Source organism: Acinonyx jubatus, chromosome E3 (genome assembly GCF_027475565.1).
Source record: "Acinonyx jubatus isolate Ajub_Pintada_27869175 chromosome E3, VMU_Ajub_asm_v1.0, whole genome shotgun sequence".
NCBI lineage: Eukaryota > Metazoa > Chordata > Mammalia > Carnivora > Felidae > Acinonyx > Acinonyx jubatus.
In genome coordinates, this window is record NC_069398.1 from 19,064,942 (window position 1) to 19,078,870 (window position 13,929).

At 51.0% G+C, this 13,929-nt stretch overlaps 2 protein-coding genes across 8 annotated transcripts; one reads left to right on the plus strand and one right to left on the minus strand.

Annotated features, from left to right (window-relative positions):
- The first annotated feature begins 954 nt into the window (after nucleotides 1–954).
- On the plus strand, nucleotides 955–10,010 carry PHKG2 (phosphorylase kinase catalytic subunit gamma 2). 2 transcript variants are annotated; one of them, XM_015076863.3, is made up of 10 exons: nucleotides 955–1,108; nucleotides 1,510–1,622; nucleotides 5,998–6,173; nucleotides 6,449–6,503; nucleotides 7,566–7,631; nucleotides 7,724–7,887; nucleotides 8,805–8,895; nucleotides 8,990–9,143; nucleotides 9,216–9,341; nucleotides 9,443–10,010. In XM_015076863.3, exons 2-10 carry the CDS (start codon nucleotides 1,528–1,530, stop codon nucleotides 9,734–9,736), a joined length of 1,221 nt encoding a protein of 406 aa, XP_014932349.1. In that variant the 5' UTR covers nucleotides 955–1,108; nucleotides 1,510–1,527; the 3' UTR covers nucleotides 9,737–10,010. The 2 variants fall into 2 exon arrangements, with proteins under 2 accessions (XP_014932349.1, XP_026907466.1); XM_027051665.2 differs by having other exon boundaries at nucleotides 1,031–1,180.
- Nucleotides 10,011–10,099: 89 nt separating this feature from the next.
- Nucleotides 10,100–13,855, minus strand: CFAP119 (cilia and flagella associated protein 119). Of its 6 annotated transcripts, XM_015076865.3 has the most exons (9): nucleotides 13,448–13,855; nucleotides 13,093–13,124; nucleotides 12,517–12,582; nucleotides 12,202–12,371; nucleotides 11,560–11,630; nucleotides 11,242–11,358; nucleotides 11,090–11,159; nucleotides 10,924–11,010; nucleotides 10,100–10,312 (listed from the first exon to the last, which is right to left on the minus strand). In XM_015076865.3, exons 1-9 carry the CDS (start codon nucleotides 13,649–13,651, stop codon nucleotides 10,134–10,136), a joined length of 996 nt encoding a protein of 331 aa, XP_014932351.1. In that variant the 5' UTR covers nucleotides 13,652–13,855; the 3' UTR covers nucleotides 10,100–10,133. The 6 variants fall into 6 exon arrangements, with proteins under 6 accessions (XP_014932351.1, XP_026907468.1, XP_014932350.1 ...); XM_027051667.2 differs by lacking the exon at nucleotides 11,560–11,630 and having other exon boundaries at nucleotides 12,206–12,371; XM_015076864.3 differs by having other exon boundaries at nucleotides 11,090–11,358; nucleotides 12,206–12,371.
- Nucleotides 13,856–13,929: the final 74 nt, after the last annotated feature.

The window sequence follows — 13,929 nt, forward strand, 5'->3', positions numbered from 1 at the left end:
GCCTTTTTTTTTGCTGGAACATAACCTCCACAAGGGTGAGGACTCCCTCCCCCCTCCCCCCCCCCCCCCCCCCGCTGATAGTCTAGCGTTTAGACGCTCAGCAAATATTGAATGAGTAAGTGAATGCCAGGGTTGAGCTATGCACTGAAAAGGCTTATGAAGTAAGTTGCTCCGGGCAGTATCACACACAATTTGGCAGGCTTAGAACAGAGTGTGATAATCCCCCAAGGCTTTTAAGGAGGCGGTGGTGGAAGACTGGGAAATGTATAACCCCAAATGGTGAGCACGAGGGCTTTGGAGATACTGAAGAGGCGCAGCAACCAGAGGACTAGGAAGCCTCTTCTGGTTGACAGGCTCTGACTCGTCCAAGTCCTCACCCAGTGGCACGTTGGGGTCCAAGCTGCATGCTCTGAGCATTTTTTTTTAAGTGTTTACTTTTGAGAGAGCAAGTGCACAAGCGGAGTAGAGACAGAGAGAAGGAGACAGATGATCCTAAGCAGCCTCTGCACTGACAGCAGAGAGCCCAATGTAGGGCTTGAACTCACAAACCCCTGAGATCATAACCTGAGCCGAAGTCAGATGCTCAACCGAGCCACCCAGGCGCCCACTCCAAGCCTTTTAAAAGCAGGGAAGTGACTTCTCAAAGCAGGCATTCCTGCTGCCAGGCTGCCAATATAAAAGTTTAAAAAAGAGCCAAATTCAGATAGTGATGCTAGAAGGAAAGGAGGGGGCCATGACCAAGTCCGGGAACCTGAGACGCAGCTAGTCCCGCGACCCAGATACCCAGAAGCCACGCTTCCGGGTAAACCTAACTTCCGGGTACCGTTGGAAGCCTCCAAGCCCTCTAGACAACGAGCTCCGCCCCCTGCTGTCCCCAGCAGATCCTGTGCACTAATTGGCTGCATCTGAAGCCCCGCCCTAGCGTCGCAGCCTTCGGTAACTCCGAGCTCCAACGCCCGCGCCAGCCTAGGGACTCCCCACTTCCTATTGGACTACGAACTTCCAATCGGAAGGGATTTTGAAGCTCAGTCTTCAGGCGGCTCTGACCACTCGCCGACAGGATGGGGGCGGGGCCTGAGGTCTTTGCCGGCGCCGCCCTGGGAGTAAGGTAAGGAACTGGAGGCGAACCCAGGACAGAGAGGCTTCGCGTTGACCCTGGCTTCTCTCTCATCACCCGCCGGTGAGCCTGCGCGAGACCCCACGCCCCCTCCCAGTGCCCGCCCAAGTGCGCCTGCGCAGCAACAGCCACCTGCCCGTGTGCCCCTTCCTTTCTTCCTTAGCACCTTTTCCCTTCCCCTCCCCCGTCCCCCTCCCTGCCCTGCCACCCTTCCCGCCCCCTAGGCCCTTTCGCAGGGTCTCCCCAGTCCTGATCCTTCCCCCACCCCGTCCCTATCCCCCAGGATCCTGGCGCCCCAGCCGCAAGGGCTGCGCCTCCGCGAGCCGCGATGTGTGTCCTCCCAGAGCCTGTGGGCCTCACTGCCCTCCCTACCCTCCGTTTCCTCCACACAGGCCCCCACCACCTTCAGAATGACGCTGGACGTGGGGCCGGAGGATGAGCTGCCCGATTGGGCAGCGGCCAAGGAGTTTTACCAGAAGTACGACCCTAAGGACGTCATTGGCAGGTGAGGCTTCATTCAGCCAGAGAGACAGAGTTCCAGAGAGATGAGGTCCTAGCCAGAATACACGATTCCATTTGAGGGCTGGATAGTTCTAAATGGGAAGGAACAGTGGTTAGTGGAGCAACATTTGGTGACTAAACTCTTTTTCTGAGCCAACCTCCATTTTTTCCAAATTCACACATTTATGTGTTCAGCAAGCATAGTTGAAGTAACTTACTGTCGGCCAGACATGAAGCTAAGCACAGGGAGGGTAGAAGAGTTGTTTGTCCTCCAAATGAAGTGACTGAAAGAGACACAAAAAACGTTCAAGTAGTATCAGGCTGTGTAAATAGTGTGATGGGGCTGATAAAACCACAGCTTCCCCCTAAAGGGGGATATTTGGGTCTTGAAGGATGAATAGGAGTTCAGCATGCAGAGAATAGAAGGAAGGCCTCACTTGTAGAGACAGTGCAGATACACTTACTCATCAAAGATTTCCTAAGCACGTATAGTGTGCTGGGTGCACTGTTTGAGGCACTAGGAATACAAGACCCACAGGTTTTCTGTTTGCCTGGAGTATATGCTAGTGGTAGAGATGGAGGATAAACACAAAAACAAGATAAACGTCATCATATGCTGGGATGATGGAATGAGAGTAATTAATGGGACTGAGACTTGAAGGATGGGAATGAACAGCTTGTGAGCTGAGATAGGATATATTTGGGGCAGAAGGAACAGCACATGCAAAGGCTCAGGCTAGAAAGCGCCTGTTCAAGCAATAGATAGAAGATCATGGTGGCTAGAATGTAGTAAGAGTGGCACAAGGTGGAGGAAATTAAGTTGGAGAGGTAAATGGACATTAGATTATGTAGGGATTTATGCCATGATAAGACATTTAGATTTTATTCTAGTGAAATTGGTGGTTTCAAACAGGGCAGTAACATGATCTGATTTACATATTTTTGATTTGGGGGTAGGAACTTAAACTTTCCATGCCTCAGTTTCTCCATTTAGATTGGTTTATAAAAATAGACCCTACCTTGTAGGTTGCTGTGAGGATGGAAAGAATATGATACACTTTAAAAAAAATTTTTTTTTCTTTACATTTATTTTTGAGAGACAGAGTGAGTGGGGGAGGGGCAGAGAGAGAGGGAGACACAGAATCCGAAGCAGGTGCCAGGCTCTGAGCAAGCTGTTAGCACAGAGCCCGACGTGGGGCTCAAACCCACTAACCGTGAGATCATGACCTGAGCCATTGTCGGATGCTCAACCGACTGGGCCACCCAGGTGCCCTGATACACTTTTTTTAAATGTTTTATTTATTTTTGAGAGAGAGTGTGCAAACAGGGGAGGGGAAGAAAGAGAGGGGGACACAGGATCTGTGCTGACAGCAGCAAGCCTGATGCAGGACTCGAACTCACGAACTGTGAGATGATGACCTGAGCCAAAGTCGGACACTCAACCGACTGAGCCACTCACGTGCCCCTTAATATGATAACTCTTAGAACACTTCCTGGCATATGGTAAGTGCTCAACACAAATGTGTTATTACATTTAAAAAAGGTTATTCTGGCTCTTGTGTAGAGAATGGATAGGAAAAGGACAAGAGTAGATGTGTAGAGATCAGTTAGGAAGCTACTGATGGATTCAGGCTAGAGATGGTGATGTTTAGAATAGAGGAGCGGTGGTAGAGATGGGGAGAAGTGGATAGATTTAGGTGATGATTTGAAGAGAGACTTGATAGTTTCCTGAAAGACTGGTTACGGACCATGAGGGAAACGGAAAGAAACAAGAGTAACGTCTCAGGTTTGGATTTGAGCGCCTGAGTACTGTTTACTGAAATGAAGAAGTGTGAGAAAGATCAGATATCTGGCAGGGGCAAGCAAGTCAGGAGTTCCATTTTGGAAATACTAAGTTTTGAGATATCTACCTGGAGCTGTCAAGTGGGTACATGTGTCTGGAATTGGAGAGAGAGCTGGGCTAGAGCAATAAATCAGAGGCGTTAGCATACAGATAGTAGTTGGTGAGAAAATAGAAACGAAAGGGGGCCTAGGCTTAGGCCCTGAGGCCTGTCACCATTAAGGGGTTACAGAAGGAGGAGTCAGTAAGGGAGACTAAGATATAAGATAGCACCTGTGAGTTAGAAATAAAAGCACAAAAAGAATGTGCCTCTGGAAGGTTGGCATGGTCTGCTGTGACCCATGCTGCCCAGGCCAGGAAAGCAGACAGGGGTGTGGCTATTAGATTTGTTCAGACTCTTTTAAAATATATCACATGGAGATGTCACAAAGGCCTTTGGGATCAGGAATTCTGGAGAGGACTCAAGGTTTGAGACAGTGCAGCAGGAGCCAATTGCACAGTTGGTATTTAAGTCCCCTGGGACTGGTTGGAGGTCATCAGTGGGGAGAGAGTGCCTGGAAGAGAAGTGAGCTGAAATCCAAGTCCTAAGCTGACATAGGGTTTCAGGACTAGATAAGGGAGGACTCACCGAGGCTGGGAAGAACCTTTAGGGAAAGACAGTGTTTCCACTGCCACAGGGTACAGAAAGACCCATTTTGGAGAAAGCAGGTCAGAGGGTAGGGCCCCTGTCATCTCATTCTGGCATTACAGTAGTAACATCATCCCTGGTCTCCACTGTCTTTTCCCTGCATAGTAAATTACCTGCATACTTTTACTGAATGACTTTTCCCAGAGTACCAGTCTATTCATGTATAAAGGCATGAAGCTTTAAAAGAGCTTGATGCATTCTAGAAATTGATAAGTTGTAAGTCACTGAAATAAAGATTGAATAGCAGAGTAATAGCCAAAGATGAGGCTGAACAGAAACTGAGACCATTTCTGAGTGATGGGTGAAGGGACTGGGATTTGACTTCTATCTTGCAGGTAATAGGGATGCAGTATGGAGAGAAAAAAAATTTAAGTGCACTCCACAGTTAACTATAAGGTTGGAATTCTTAGGTCTCATTTCAAAAGAGCACAGTTGTTCTAGGGGGTCCCACTAAGGAATGAGGGAACTGTTAGGGAATTTAAGCTGGAAAACTTCAGCAATGAATGACATGATTCTTATGACAGGACTGTCATAAGAAGCTCATTCTGGAAGCAATGTGGTGGATGGGTTGCAGTGGCTGAGACTGGCAGCAGGGAGATCGGTGGGGAGGCTGTTAACAGCTATGGGGGTGGAGAAGTAGGAAACAGAATTGAAAAAAAACACGGAATGGAGTGGACTGGTTGCATGTGGTGGATTGTGAAGGAGAGGAAGAAGCCAGGAACTGTACCAAGATTTCTAGCTTGGGAGTCTGGTTGAATGGCATTGCCATTTAGTGGAGATCAGGAAAGTGAAACTGTGAAGTGGCCAAGAGTAAGGCAGTAGGTGTGGGGAGCACTGCGGCAGCTGGACGGGTCTTGTCCCACTTAAGATGGGAATTCATTTGGAAAAGAACAAGAATACACTGACCAAACAGCGCACCTGGCCAGAGGGTCAATAGTTTATATCTCTTGATGGAACTAGAGATGTGGTTGACAGGCATTCTAAGCAAAGGGAGTTACATAAGGGCGAGGAAGCCTTGAGAGCACGGCAGTAAAGTTATGTGGAGGGCAGCCAGGGAACCAACATAGGAAATGTGGTGTGAGGGCCGATCTTGGAGAGATTTGCACTTAGCCTGAGGTACTTGTAGGGTCATATGCAATTGGTGACAGATTCCCAGCAATGAAATACCTGTCTAAGACTTTCTCTTCACCATGCCAAATGGGCTTTTCTGCTTCTATCTCCTTAATGTTTTTCAACATCTCTTCAAGATGTTTTTGGCCACGTTTCAGAGCCGGCAAAGTGGAAGCCCAGAGACCTTAGGTCATTAGGTTATGTGGAGGTTAATTAGTGGCAAATTTGGGGCCTACACCAAGGTCTCCTAATTCACAACTTTGGTCTTCCAGTCAATGGTCCAATATTTATTTGGAGCCCCTTGCACTTGATGTATTTTAGGAGAACTTTGGGATTTGGGTGGGGTAATCAGCAAAGTGTGAGTAAAATTTGAAGTTTAGGTCATTTCTTCCCACTTTCTCCTTGTGGGGTTCCAGGGCAAGCAAGAGGCAGGCTCTGGAGCTCAGTGTGGAAAAGACTTGCCTAGGCTTATCCACGGAGGGAGTGGCAGAAACTGGGTTCAAACCCAGGACCTCCACCTGCCTTCTCTGTGAGATTTGTGTTGCACCTTGCTGGGTATCCAGGTTGCTTGCTGAGGCTACTGTGAAGCTACTGTAGATCAGAGCGAGCTCCTCGGGAGGCAGCCTTGTCGCCCAGATGGATCTTCGGAATCTGGTGCAGTGGGTAAGGATGCCGAGGCACCACTCTGCGTGAAAATGACAGAGCAGGAGGCCTGACTCTTGTGCTGTCTTACTCTGGCAGAGGAGTGAGCTCCGTGGTGCGCCGTTGTGTTCATCGAGCTACTGGCCATGAGTTTGCGGTGAAGATCATGGAGGTGACAGCTGAGCGACTGAGCCCCGAACAGCTAGAGGAGGTGCGAGAAGCCACGCGGCGAGAGACGCACATCCTTCGCCAGGTCGCCGGCCACCCCCACATCAGTGAGGCTGCCTTCCCTGCTCCTGTTAGCTGACAGCCACCTCCTGCTGGCCCTGCCCATAGCCCCGTTCCCCCCACACTGCCTCCATGCCTCTGCTCCCTTCGTCATGGCTCTGCTCCACCGCAAAGTGTGGCCAGCCTTTGGGTCCCTACTGCCTCCTTTTGGTTCTCCTTCCTTCCCAGTAACAGCCCACTGCCACCTTGGGGTGGAAAGCCCCTATAACATGCATCCGCTCCTTTCCATCTCCGTATTTCTACCTTTCTGCCTCTTTCCCAGTCACTCTCATCGATTCCTACGAGTCTTCTAGCTTCATGTTCCTGGTGTTTGATCTGTGAGTATCTCCCTGCCCTGATCTGAGAAGCCTCCTCCTCCCCTGCACGCGTGGCCCCAGCCTGACAGCGCAGTGGGCTAAGACTACCTTGCTCACACCTTCCTGTGCTCCTGGCTTTGGCCCCTCTCCCTGGGTGCCCTGATTGGGCAGGTTCTTCCAGAATGTTAGTGACCAGCCAATTAAAAAGGGTCTTCATGACCCAAGGGGCCACTGTCCCAGTCCCCCATGGTCGAAACGTTAGCAGGGAAGAAAAGGCTGTTTTAAGAGCTGGCCACTTATCAGCAGGTTCTTGCTCATCTGTCTCTCGCTGTTTAACACCCTACCACCTTACATGGTGTTTGACTCTGCCCGTCAATTCGTTTTCTGGGTAGTCTGAATCTGAGTGTGAGATGTTAGAAAATATAATGTAAAGCAGTGCAAAGGTACCTCAAAAGAGAATGGTTTAAATAGTAAATATTTAAGAGAGACCCTTGGAAAAAATTCACAAAGTCTTCATACAGAAAATGACCCTCTGCAAAAGTTGGCCGGCGGGGAGGGGGGGGGAGGTAGGAAGTGTCTGTTACCTCATCACACAATGTTGCAAAACACTGATATGCCCCCAGTCAACTCCGGATTTCAAGGACTGATGCAGAGTTGCAGTTAATAACCTCAATTTTTAAAGACAATATAAAATAAGCAAAATTCAAAATAAAGTCCTATTCAACTTTTTACTACTGTTAACTGTAAAATTTTGGTCATGGTCTAGATTCACTTTAAAAGGTCTTCTTCGAGTTTACTCTTACATAATAAGGACCTCCTATAAAATAATTGTTGCAAGAAGGTACTTATTCTTGCTAAAATAACCCTCTCATGGCACAGTGCATATATTTCAACTACCAATCCCCTGGGCCAAGCTGCCCCGGGCATCCAGTTCACTCTTGGAGCACTCTGTCTCAAGACCCTTTGTTTGTCTAAGAGGAATCTCTTTACTGGCCTCTTCTGTGGTATTTTCTGTGAGCCACTGGCTTATTTTCTCAGCCGCTTGTAAGGTACACCTACCTCCCAATCCCTCCTATCCCTTAGGATGCGGAAGGGAGAGCTGTTTGACTATCTCACAGAGAAGGTGGCCCTCTCAGAAAAGGAAACCAGGTAATGGCTGAGCCTGCGGCCGGTGGGGTGAGCAGGGGGGCGGGGTGGGGCCGGGCAGGGAGAAGCAGAGGAGGAGACTGCACCTCCCTCAGGTCCATCATGAGGTCTCTGCTGGAAGCAGTGAGCTTTCTCCATGCCAACAACATTGTGCACCGAGACCTGAAGCCTGAGAATATTCTCCTAGATGACAATATGCAGATCCGACTTTCAGATTTTGGGTTCTCCTGCCACTTGGAACCTGGCGAGAAGCTTCGAGGTGAGGGGTCCTGGTGCCCTAAAAGGCTTGGGAGGGAAGGAGACCCAGACCTGAGGCTGGTTAGCTGGGTCTGATAATTGAGTACCCAGGTAACCAAGCAAAGAGGAAAAGACAGTGAGCATTTGCCAAGTATCCTCTAGGTGCAAAGCGTTGTATGTATCTCACAGTGGGCTTCCTGATCTGGGGTGGGGATGGGTGGAGAGTCATTTTCAAATGAGGTAGGCCTAAGATTTCCTGGAAGTATGCCATGGAATACAGTTTGGCAGTTGCTGGGATGAAAGAATTGGTACCTGAAGTGATAGAAGCAGCTAGGATCAATAATAGGATCAAGTCGTGGAGGACTGTGCTTTAGGAGTCTAGACTTGAGCCCGAGACCACAACGGGGAGCCAAGGAAGGGTTTTAAACAAGGGACTTACTCAGTATGTGCCTTAAGAAATCCTATATTCCCACTCGTTCTCCTTGGTTTGAGTGGTGATCCTGCCACACGGAATAGAGTTTATAGGAGGAGGAGTCCACTTGGGCAGGAAGGAACGTAGAAAAGATTGAAGTTTTGCTTTCCATTTATGTTATACATGTAAAAACGTGGTACATGTAAAAACGTGGCACAAAGTTGTGTAAGGAGTGGGTAGGTTTGGTTGCAGGTGGCAAATGATATGCTTGGGGAAGACTTTGAAGTCCATCCAAAAATGAGGTTTTCCCCAGGAAGGCCACCAGGAACCTTGGTGGGTATTTGGGTTGTGCAGCAAGGTTCGGGTCTAGTACTGCCCTCAGTGGAGGGCAGGCAGGAGCAGAATGGGAACACTTATGGTCCTGGCAGCGTTGAGGCTCCAGTAGAGGTCTGGAGTTAGGGGCCCTTGAACAGGCCCTTGAGTTAGGGGTCTGGTGGCATCCATCAATCTCAGCTCTCTCTCCCCAGAGTTGTGTGGGACCCCAGGGTACCTAGCACCAGAGATCCTTAAATGCTCCATGGATGAAACCCACCCCGGCTATGGCAAGGAGGTCGACCTGTGAGTTTATGGTCTCCCCCGCCTTCCTTTCTCCTTTGTGTCTTGTCCTTCAACACATTTGCCTAGCCCTGCCTGACTCTGGTATCTTTCCCAGCTGGGCCTGTGGGGTGATTTTGTTTACACTCCTGGCTGGCTCGCCACCATTCTGGCACCGACGCCAGATCCTGATGTTACGCATGATCATGGAGGGCCAGTACCAGTTTAGTTCACCTGAGTGGGATGACCGTTCGGACACCGTCAAAGACCTGGTGAGCTGGGGCCATGAGAGGGTGAGGAAGGAGGCCCAAGAGCTGCCTCTCATGCTCTGGGGTTTCCCCTAGATCTCAAAGCTGCTACAGGTAGATCCTGAGGAGCGCCTGACAGCTGAGCAAGCCCTACAGCATCCCTTCTTTGAGCGCTGTGAAGGCAGCCAACCCTGGAACCTCACCCCCCGCCAGCGGTTCCGGGTAAGCCTGAGAGTGTCAGCATCTGGGCCTGTTCCTCTGTCCCATGATCATTCTCCTATGGTGGATGCCCCACTGGAGCTCACATTGCCTCTCCTTCCCAGGTGGCAGTGTGGACAGTGCTGGCTGCTGGACGAGTGGCCTTAAGCACCCAGCGTGTCCGGCCGCTGACCAAGAGTGCACTGTTGAGGGACCCTTACGCGCTGCGGCCGGTGCGGCGCCTCATCGACAACTGTGCCTTCCGGCTCTATGGGCACTGGGTGAAGAAGGGTGAGCAACAAAACCGAGCGGCCCTCTTCCAGCACCAGCCCCCTGGGCCTTTTCCCATCATGGGCCCTGAAGAAGAGGGGGACTCTGCTGCTATCGCCGAGGACGACACCATGCTGGCACTGGGCTAGCACCTCAGCCCAGGGGACCCCCAGAAAGCAGGACTCTCCCGGAGGAGGATTTTTATCATTCCAGCCCTTACGGGCTCTGGCCTCAGGCCCCCCTGCCTGGCCATGCCGCCACTGACATATGACCATAAAGACCAGCCCTGTACACCTGTCCCCACCAGCCAGGGCTTTGGGATCAGAACTAAGGTGGAAGGGCACTGCTGCTCGCAACACCATGCCTAGCCTTGTCAATGCTGCCTGTGCTGCACCTGCAATAAAATCTGCTGCACGCCCGAGAGAGCCAGTGCCCTATGTCTGCTGTCTGGCTTCAGTGGGGAAGCCCAGAAGGTGCTCAGGAGGGGTAGGGGGGCGGGGATGGGGCTGCTCTGCCCCAGGCCTTTATTGGGGAAAATGCTGGGGGTCACTTGGTCTTGTTCTTGCCTTTGCCAGGAGGTAGCTGGAAGGGCCGCTCTAGGATGGTCAACTTGCTGTTGAGCCTTTCCTCGCTGGCTTTGAGCCGCTCCTCTATCAGCTGTTGGAGCTGCCCCAGCTCCTTGCTCATCTGGGTCTTGATGTAGGCTTGCAGGATGGAGACCTGGCCTGCAGGGGCAAGGAAGAAGGGGCAGGTCAGCAGAGATGCCATGGGGCTGAGGGATTGCCCCTAGCTGGGCAAACACAACCTCCAAGGTGCACCTGGGGCTACACAGGTAGCAATCAGGAAAGGCTTCAGTTCAGGAAAGGTCAACTAGCCCTTCTGTGGAGAGAGGTGGGTGGACTGGTCATGCTGGACTCTCTGGATTGCTGATGAGCAGATAAGTGGCCTTACACAGGTGATTTAATCTTTGCATATCTCTGTTTCCTCCTTGTACAATGTAGATAGTGCTAGCACCTAGTGCCTAGGACTGAGGGAGGGTTAAATGTAAGATGCTTAACACAGGGCCTGCCTGGCACCCTGTTACTGCTAAATGTGTGCTGGTTGTTACTGTCATTGGTTTTATAATTATCCTTTTCTGGAGCTCCTCTTCCGTGCCCCCCCGCCCCCCGCAGCTGCACTTTTATTACCTGGTTTGTCATCTTGAATTTCTGCGTAAGGAATCATTTGGAGAAAGGACACTGTGCCTAAAACAGACCTGAAGTCCTGATGTGGTCTAACCCCTTCATTTTATACTTGCTCCAAGTCACAGGGGAACCTAACCCTTCCAGCTCCTCACTTGGCTCTTGCTCTGGCTGGACCACTGTTTCCAGCTCCTCCTCCTGTGGGGTGACTGCCTGCTCGCCCACCTCCTCGCCTTCTTTCTCTGCAGGCCAGAAGCAGGAAGAGGCTTCAGCTTCAGCCCCAGCCCCAGCCCTAGCCCCAGCCCCAGCCCTCTTCCTCACCTGTCTCATCCTCTGGCCAGAGCTCAGACGGCTGTAGCCCTATGTAAGTCAAAGATAGGTCCAGCCTCACCTGGGAAGAGGGAGGAGGAGGGAGGCTGAGAGGAGGGCATCTGCACTGAGTGAAAGGGGGAGATGAGAGGTGGCCTCTGTACCTGGGGTGTGAAGACATATTTGTAGAGCTTGAAGTGGCGGAAGTAGGTGTTGACCACATAATCTGCCAGGGCAAGCAGCTGTTCCTCCCTAAAGAGGTTGATACTGAAGGGAGGCCGCTGTGGGGATGATTGGGAGTTAGGGGACTAACCACCCCCAGGAACCCTGACCTTTTCTCCAAGTGCCTGGCAGTCCAGGAGCAGGGAGAGCCCCTTGCAGCCTTCAGAGAAAGATGAGGGTGATGAGTGTGAGAGAGGGTAGGAGACTGGGCTAGACTTTATCTGGGGGGAGACTGAAGATTCCATTCCAGAGGAACTGACCCTGACTCCATGGCAAAAAAGAACACTGGTGAAGTAGCGGTAACATTCCTCCACGTTGCCCAAGGGGGTTGCTGAGGGGGGAAAGCAAGATGTGACAGTGAGTCCCCTCCCTGATATTCATTCATTTCACTCACTCACCAGCTACTTATTGCACTTTAGAAGTGAGCAAATCTAGGTTTAAGTCCTGGCTTATTTCAGTAATTCACTCAACAAATACCGAGTACCCCGTGCACTGTTCTAGGGCACTGAACAAAACAAACAAGGTCCTGTCTGTAAGTGACATACAATAAAATGAGAAATATGTGATTTCACCTCTTGTTAAACATTGTGCAGAAAAACACAGTTCTAAGAATAAAGGGGGGGTGGTGGAGGAGGAGCTGTTTTATTGAGCACTGTGTGTATATTTACATCTATTACAATATTTCTCAGAACAGTCTCAGGAAGTTGGTGCTTTATATAAAGAAATGGACGGTTTCAAAGCTGAAACAACTTGTGTGTGGTCATATTGCGTGTAATGACAGAACAAAGATTCCAAGGGAATCCAAAGATTCCAAGGGAACTACTGCTTCCCTTGGTCACTTTTGCCATCCCAGTCTCCTCTGTCCCCTGGGCTCAAACCCTTAGGTAGCCTGACCCTCTCACCCACACAGGCCTTGTGAAGATCTTGGAGCAGAGCACAAGCTGTTGATGTCTGTTCCAGTGAAAAGCCCTGCTGGCGGCAGAAGATGAGTGCATGGGAGAAAAGGTCCAGGATGATGGCATCCCGCAGGCTCTGCTCAGGAGAGCCTAGCCCCAACAGCTCAGCTAGCACCCTTAGGAGAGAGGAAGGAATGAGCAAGCCTCCCCACACCAATGCACCACATGCTCTGGAGTTGGGCATTCTTCCCGCCCTCCCAGCCCAGCCCTCTCAATCTCCCCAGGAGACAGCTTCTCTGCCCTTCCCTCATCCCCCCATACTCCCTCATCTCCTCAGTGTTGGTGGTCTTCTCCAGCCTGTGCATGGAATGGATGTCCAGGTACTTCCTGTTGTAAGAAAAGAGGTGAAAAGGTGTTGGTGGTCATTGTGCATTAGTCTCCTGGCAGGGCTATGATGGCTAGAGCATTGAACTGGGAATCAGGAGACCTGAGTTTGAGGATTAGCCCTTCCACTACTCTCTCTGGATCCAACTTTCTCCACCTTCAAATAAGGAATATGGCTTAAATGAACTCCTTTGGTCCTCTTCGTTTATAAAGCCAAGGATTAGGAAATTTAAGCCCTTGTCTCTGCCACTCCTCATGTGGCTTCAGTGTCCCCATTTATACAGTGCTCCACAGCAGTTGATATTCCATTTACATCCTTAGTCTTTGGCTCCCTTCTTCCCATCCTCCCTCGTTGGACTGGGGAGGCAGGAAAGCTGGAGATCTAGTCATCTTGGGTAATTGCAGTTTCCTCATCTGTAAAATGGGTAATGCTCTAGCTGTTTGACAGAACTTTGGGGGAAGAATAATGCAAATGTAAAGTGTAACTTTTTCCCCAAGGCTCTTCACACTCACCACATGCAGATCCGGGGCCGGGGCAGCGGCGGCTGCGGAGAGAAAGCGGATTGGGCAGGCAGAGCTTGTCCCTGGCCCCAGTCCCTGACCTGTCGCGGATCTCCAGCTGGCCTAAGAACCCGCTAACTTGCCTTCTCATCTTAAAGATTATGTACGAGCAACGCCGGCAGGCCAGGCTTTGATAGGCCCTAAGTACCATTCATGAGCATTTAACAGTCGGAGTTACACACCCCCGCCTCTTCACCAAGGCACCCAGGAAACGTCTTGAACTTTAATAAACATAACAGCGGGTGGCGCCCTGCCGTGGAGCCCTTTTACAAACATTCATGAGCGGACCACTCTGTCCCGCCCTCACCGGGAACAAGTTGGCTGCAGGATCTTCATCCGCTTCTACCGAGGCCGCGGTGCCGGACTCAGGCCGCACACCTGTTGCTATACGCATGACGGACTCATCCAAAGAAGTGAGTTCCCTCTCGGGTTCCCGCTGCAGTTCGGAGGGCTGTTCAAGCTCCGACTGCATCTTCAGTCCTAGGAATTGGCTGGACTTCTGACGGATCATCTCGTCGCTCCTCTTTGCCGTGGGTCACCACTGGCTCTGTCCCGCCCAGGTCCTGGGAACGCCGGTCCTCGGGCAGCTACTGCCAAGGCCTGGCTCTCTAGCGACGCCTCAGCCAATCGGCGCCGTAGAAAGACAGGGTGCAGCCAATCCGCAGGGGGCGTCTCCCTCCGTTTCAACGGCGACCGTTGCTAAGGGAGCTTGTGGAGGGAGGGAGGAAGTGTAGGGCGCTCGCCAATCAGTAAGAAGAGAATGCGCATGCGCAATAAGTTTCAAGCCCC

What these genes read in the sequence shown, in the direction of transcription:
- CFAP119 (XM_015076864.3), bottom strand. Translation starts at nt 13,651, where the DNA reads ATGATCCGTCAGAAGTCCAGCCAATTCCTAGGACTGAAGATGCAGTCG. An exon ending in CTGCAGCCAACTTGTTCCCG is followed by an intron (nt 13,125 to 13,447) that starts GTGAGGGCGGGA and finishes TTCTCTCCGCAG; the next exon opens with CCGCCGCTGCCCCGGCCCCG. An exon ending in TTTTTTGCCATGGAGTCAGG is followed by an intron (nt 11,359 to 11,559) that starts GTCAGTTCCTCT and finishes TCATCCCCACAG; the next exon opens with CGGCCTCCCTTCAGTATCAA.
- PHKG2 (XM_015076863.3), top strand. Translation starts at nt 1,528, where the DNA reads ATGACGCTGGACGTGGGGCCGGAGGATGAGCTGCCCGATTGGGCAGCG. An exon ending in CGGACACCGTCAAAGACCTG is followed by an intron (nt 9,144 to 9,215) that starts GTGAGCTGGGGC and finishes GGTTTCCCCTAG; the next exon opens with ATCTCAAAGCTGCTACAGGT. An exon ending in CCCCCCGCCAGCGGTTCCGG is followed by an intron (nt 9,342 to 9,442) that starts GTAAGCCTGAGA and finishes TCTCCTTCCCAG; the next exon opens with GTGGCAGTGTGGACAGTGCT.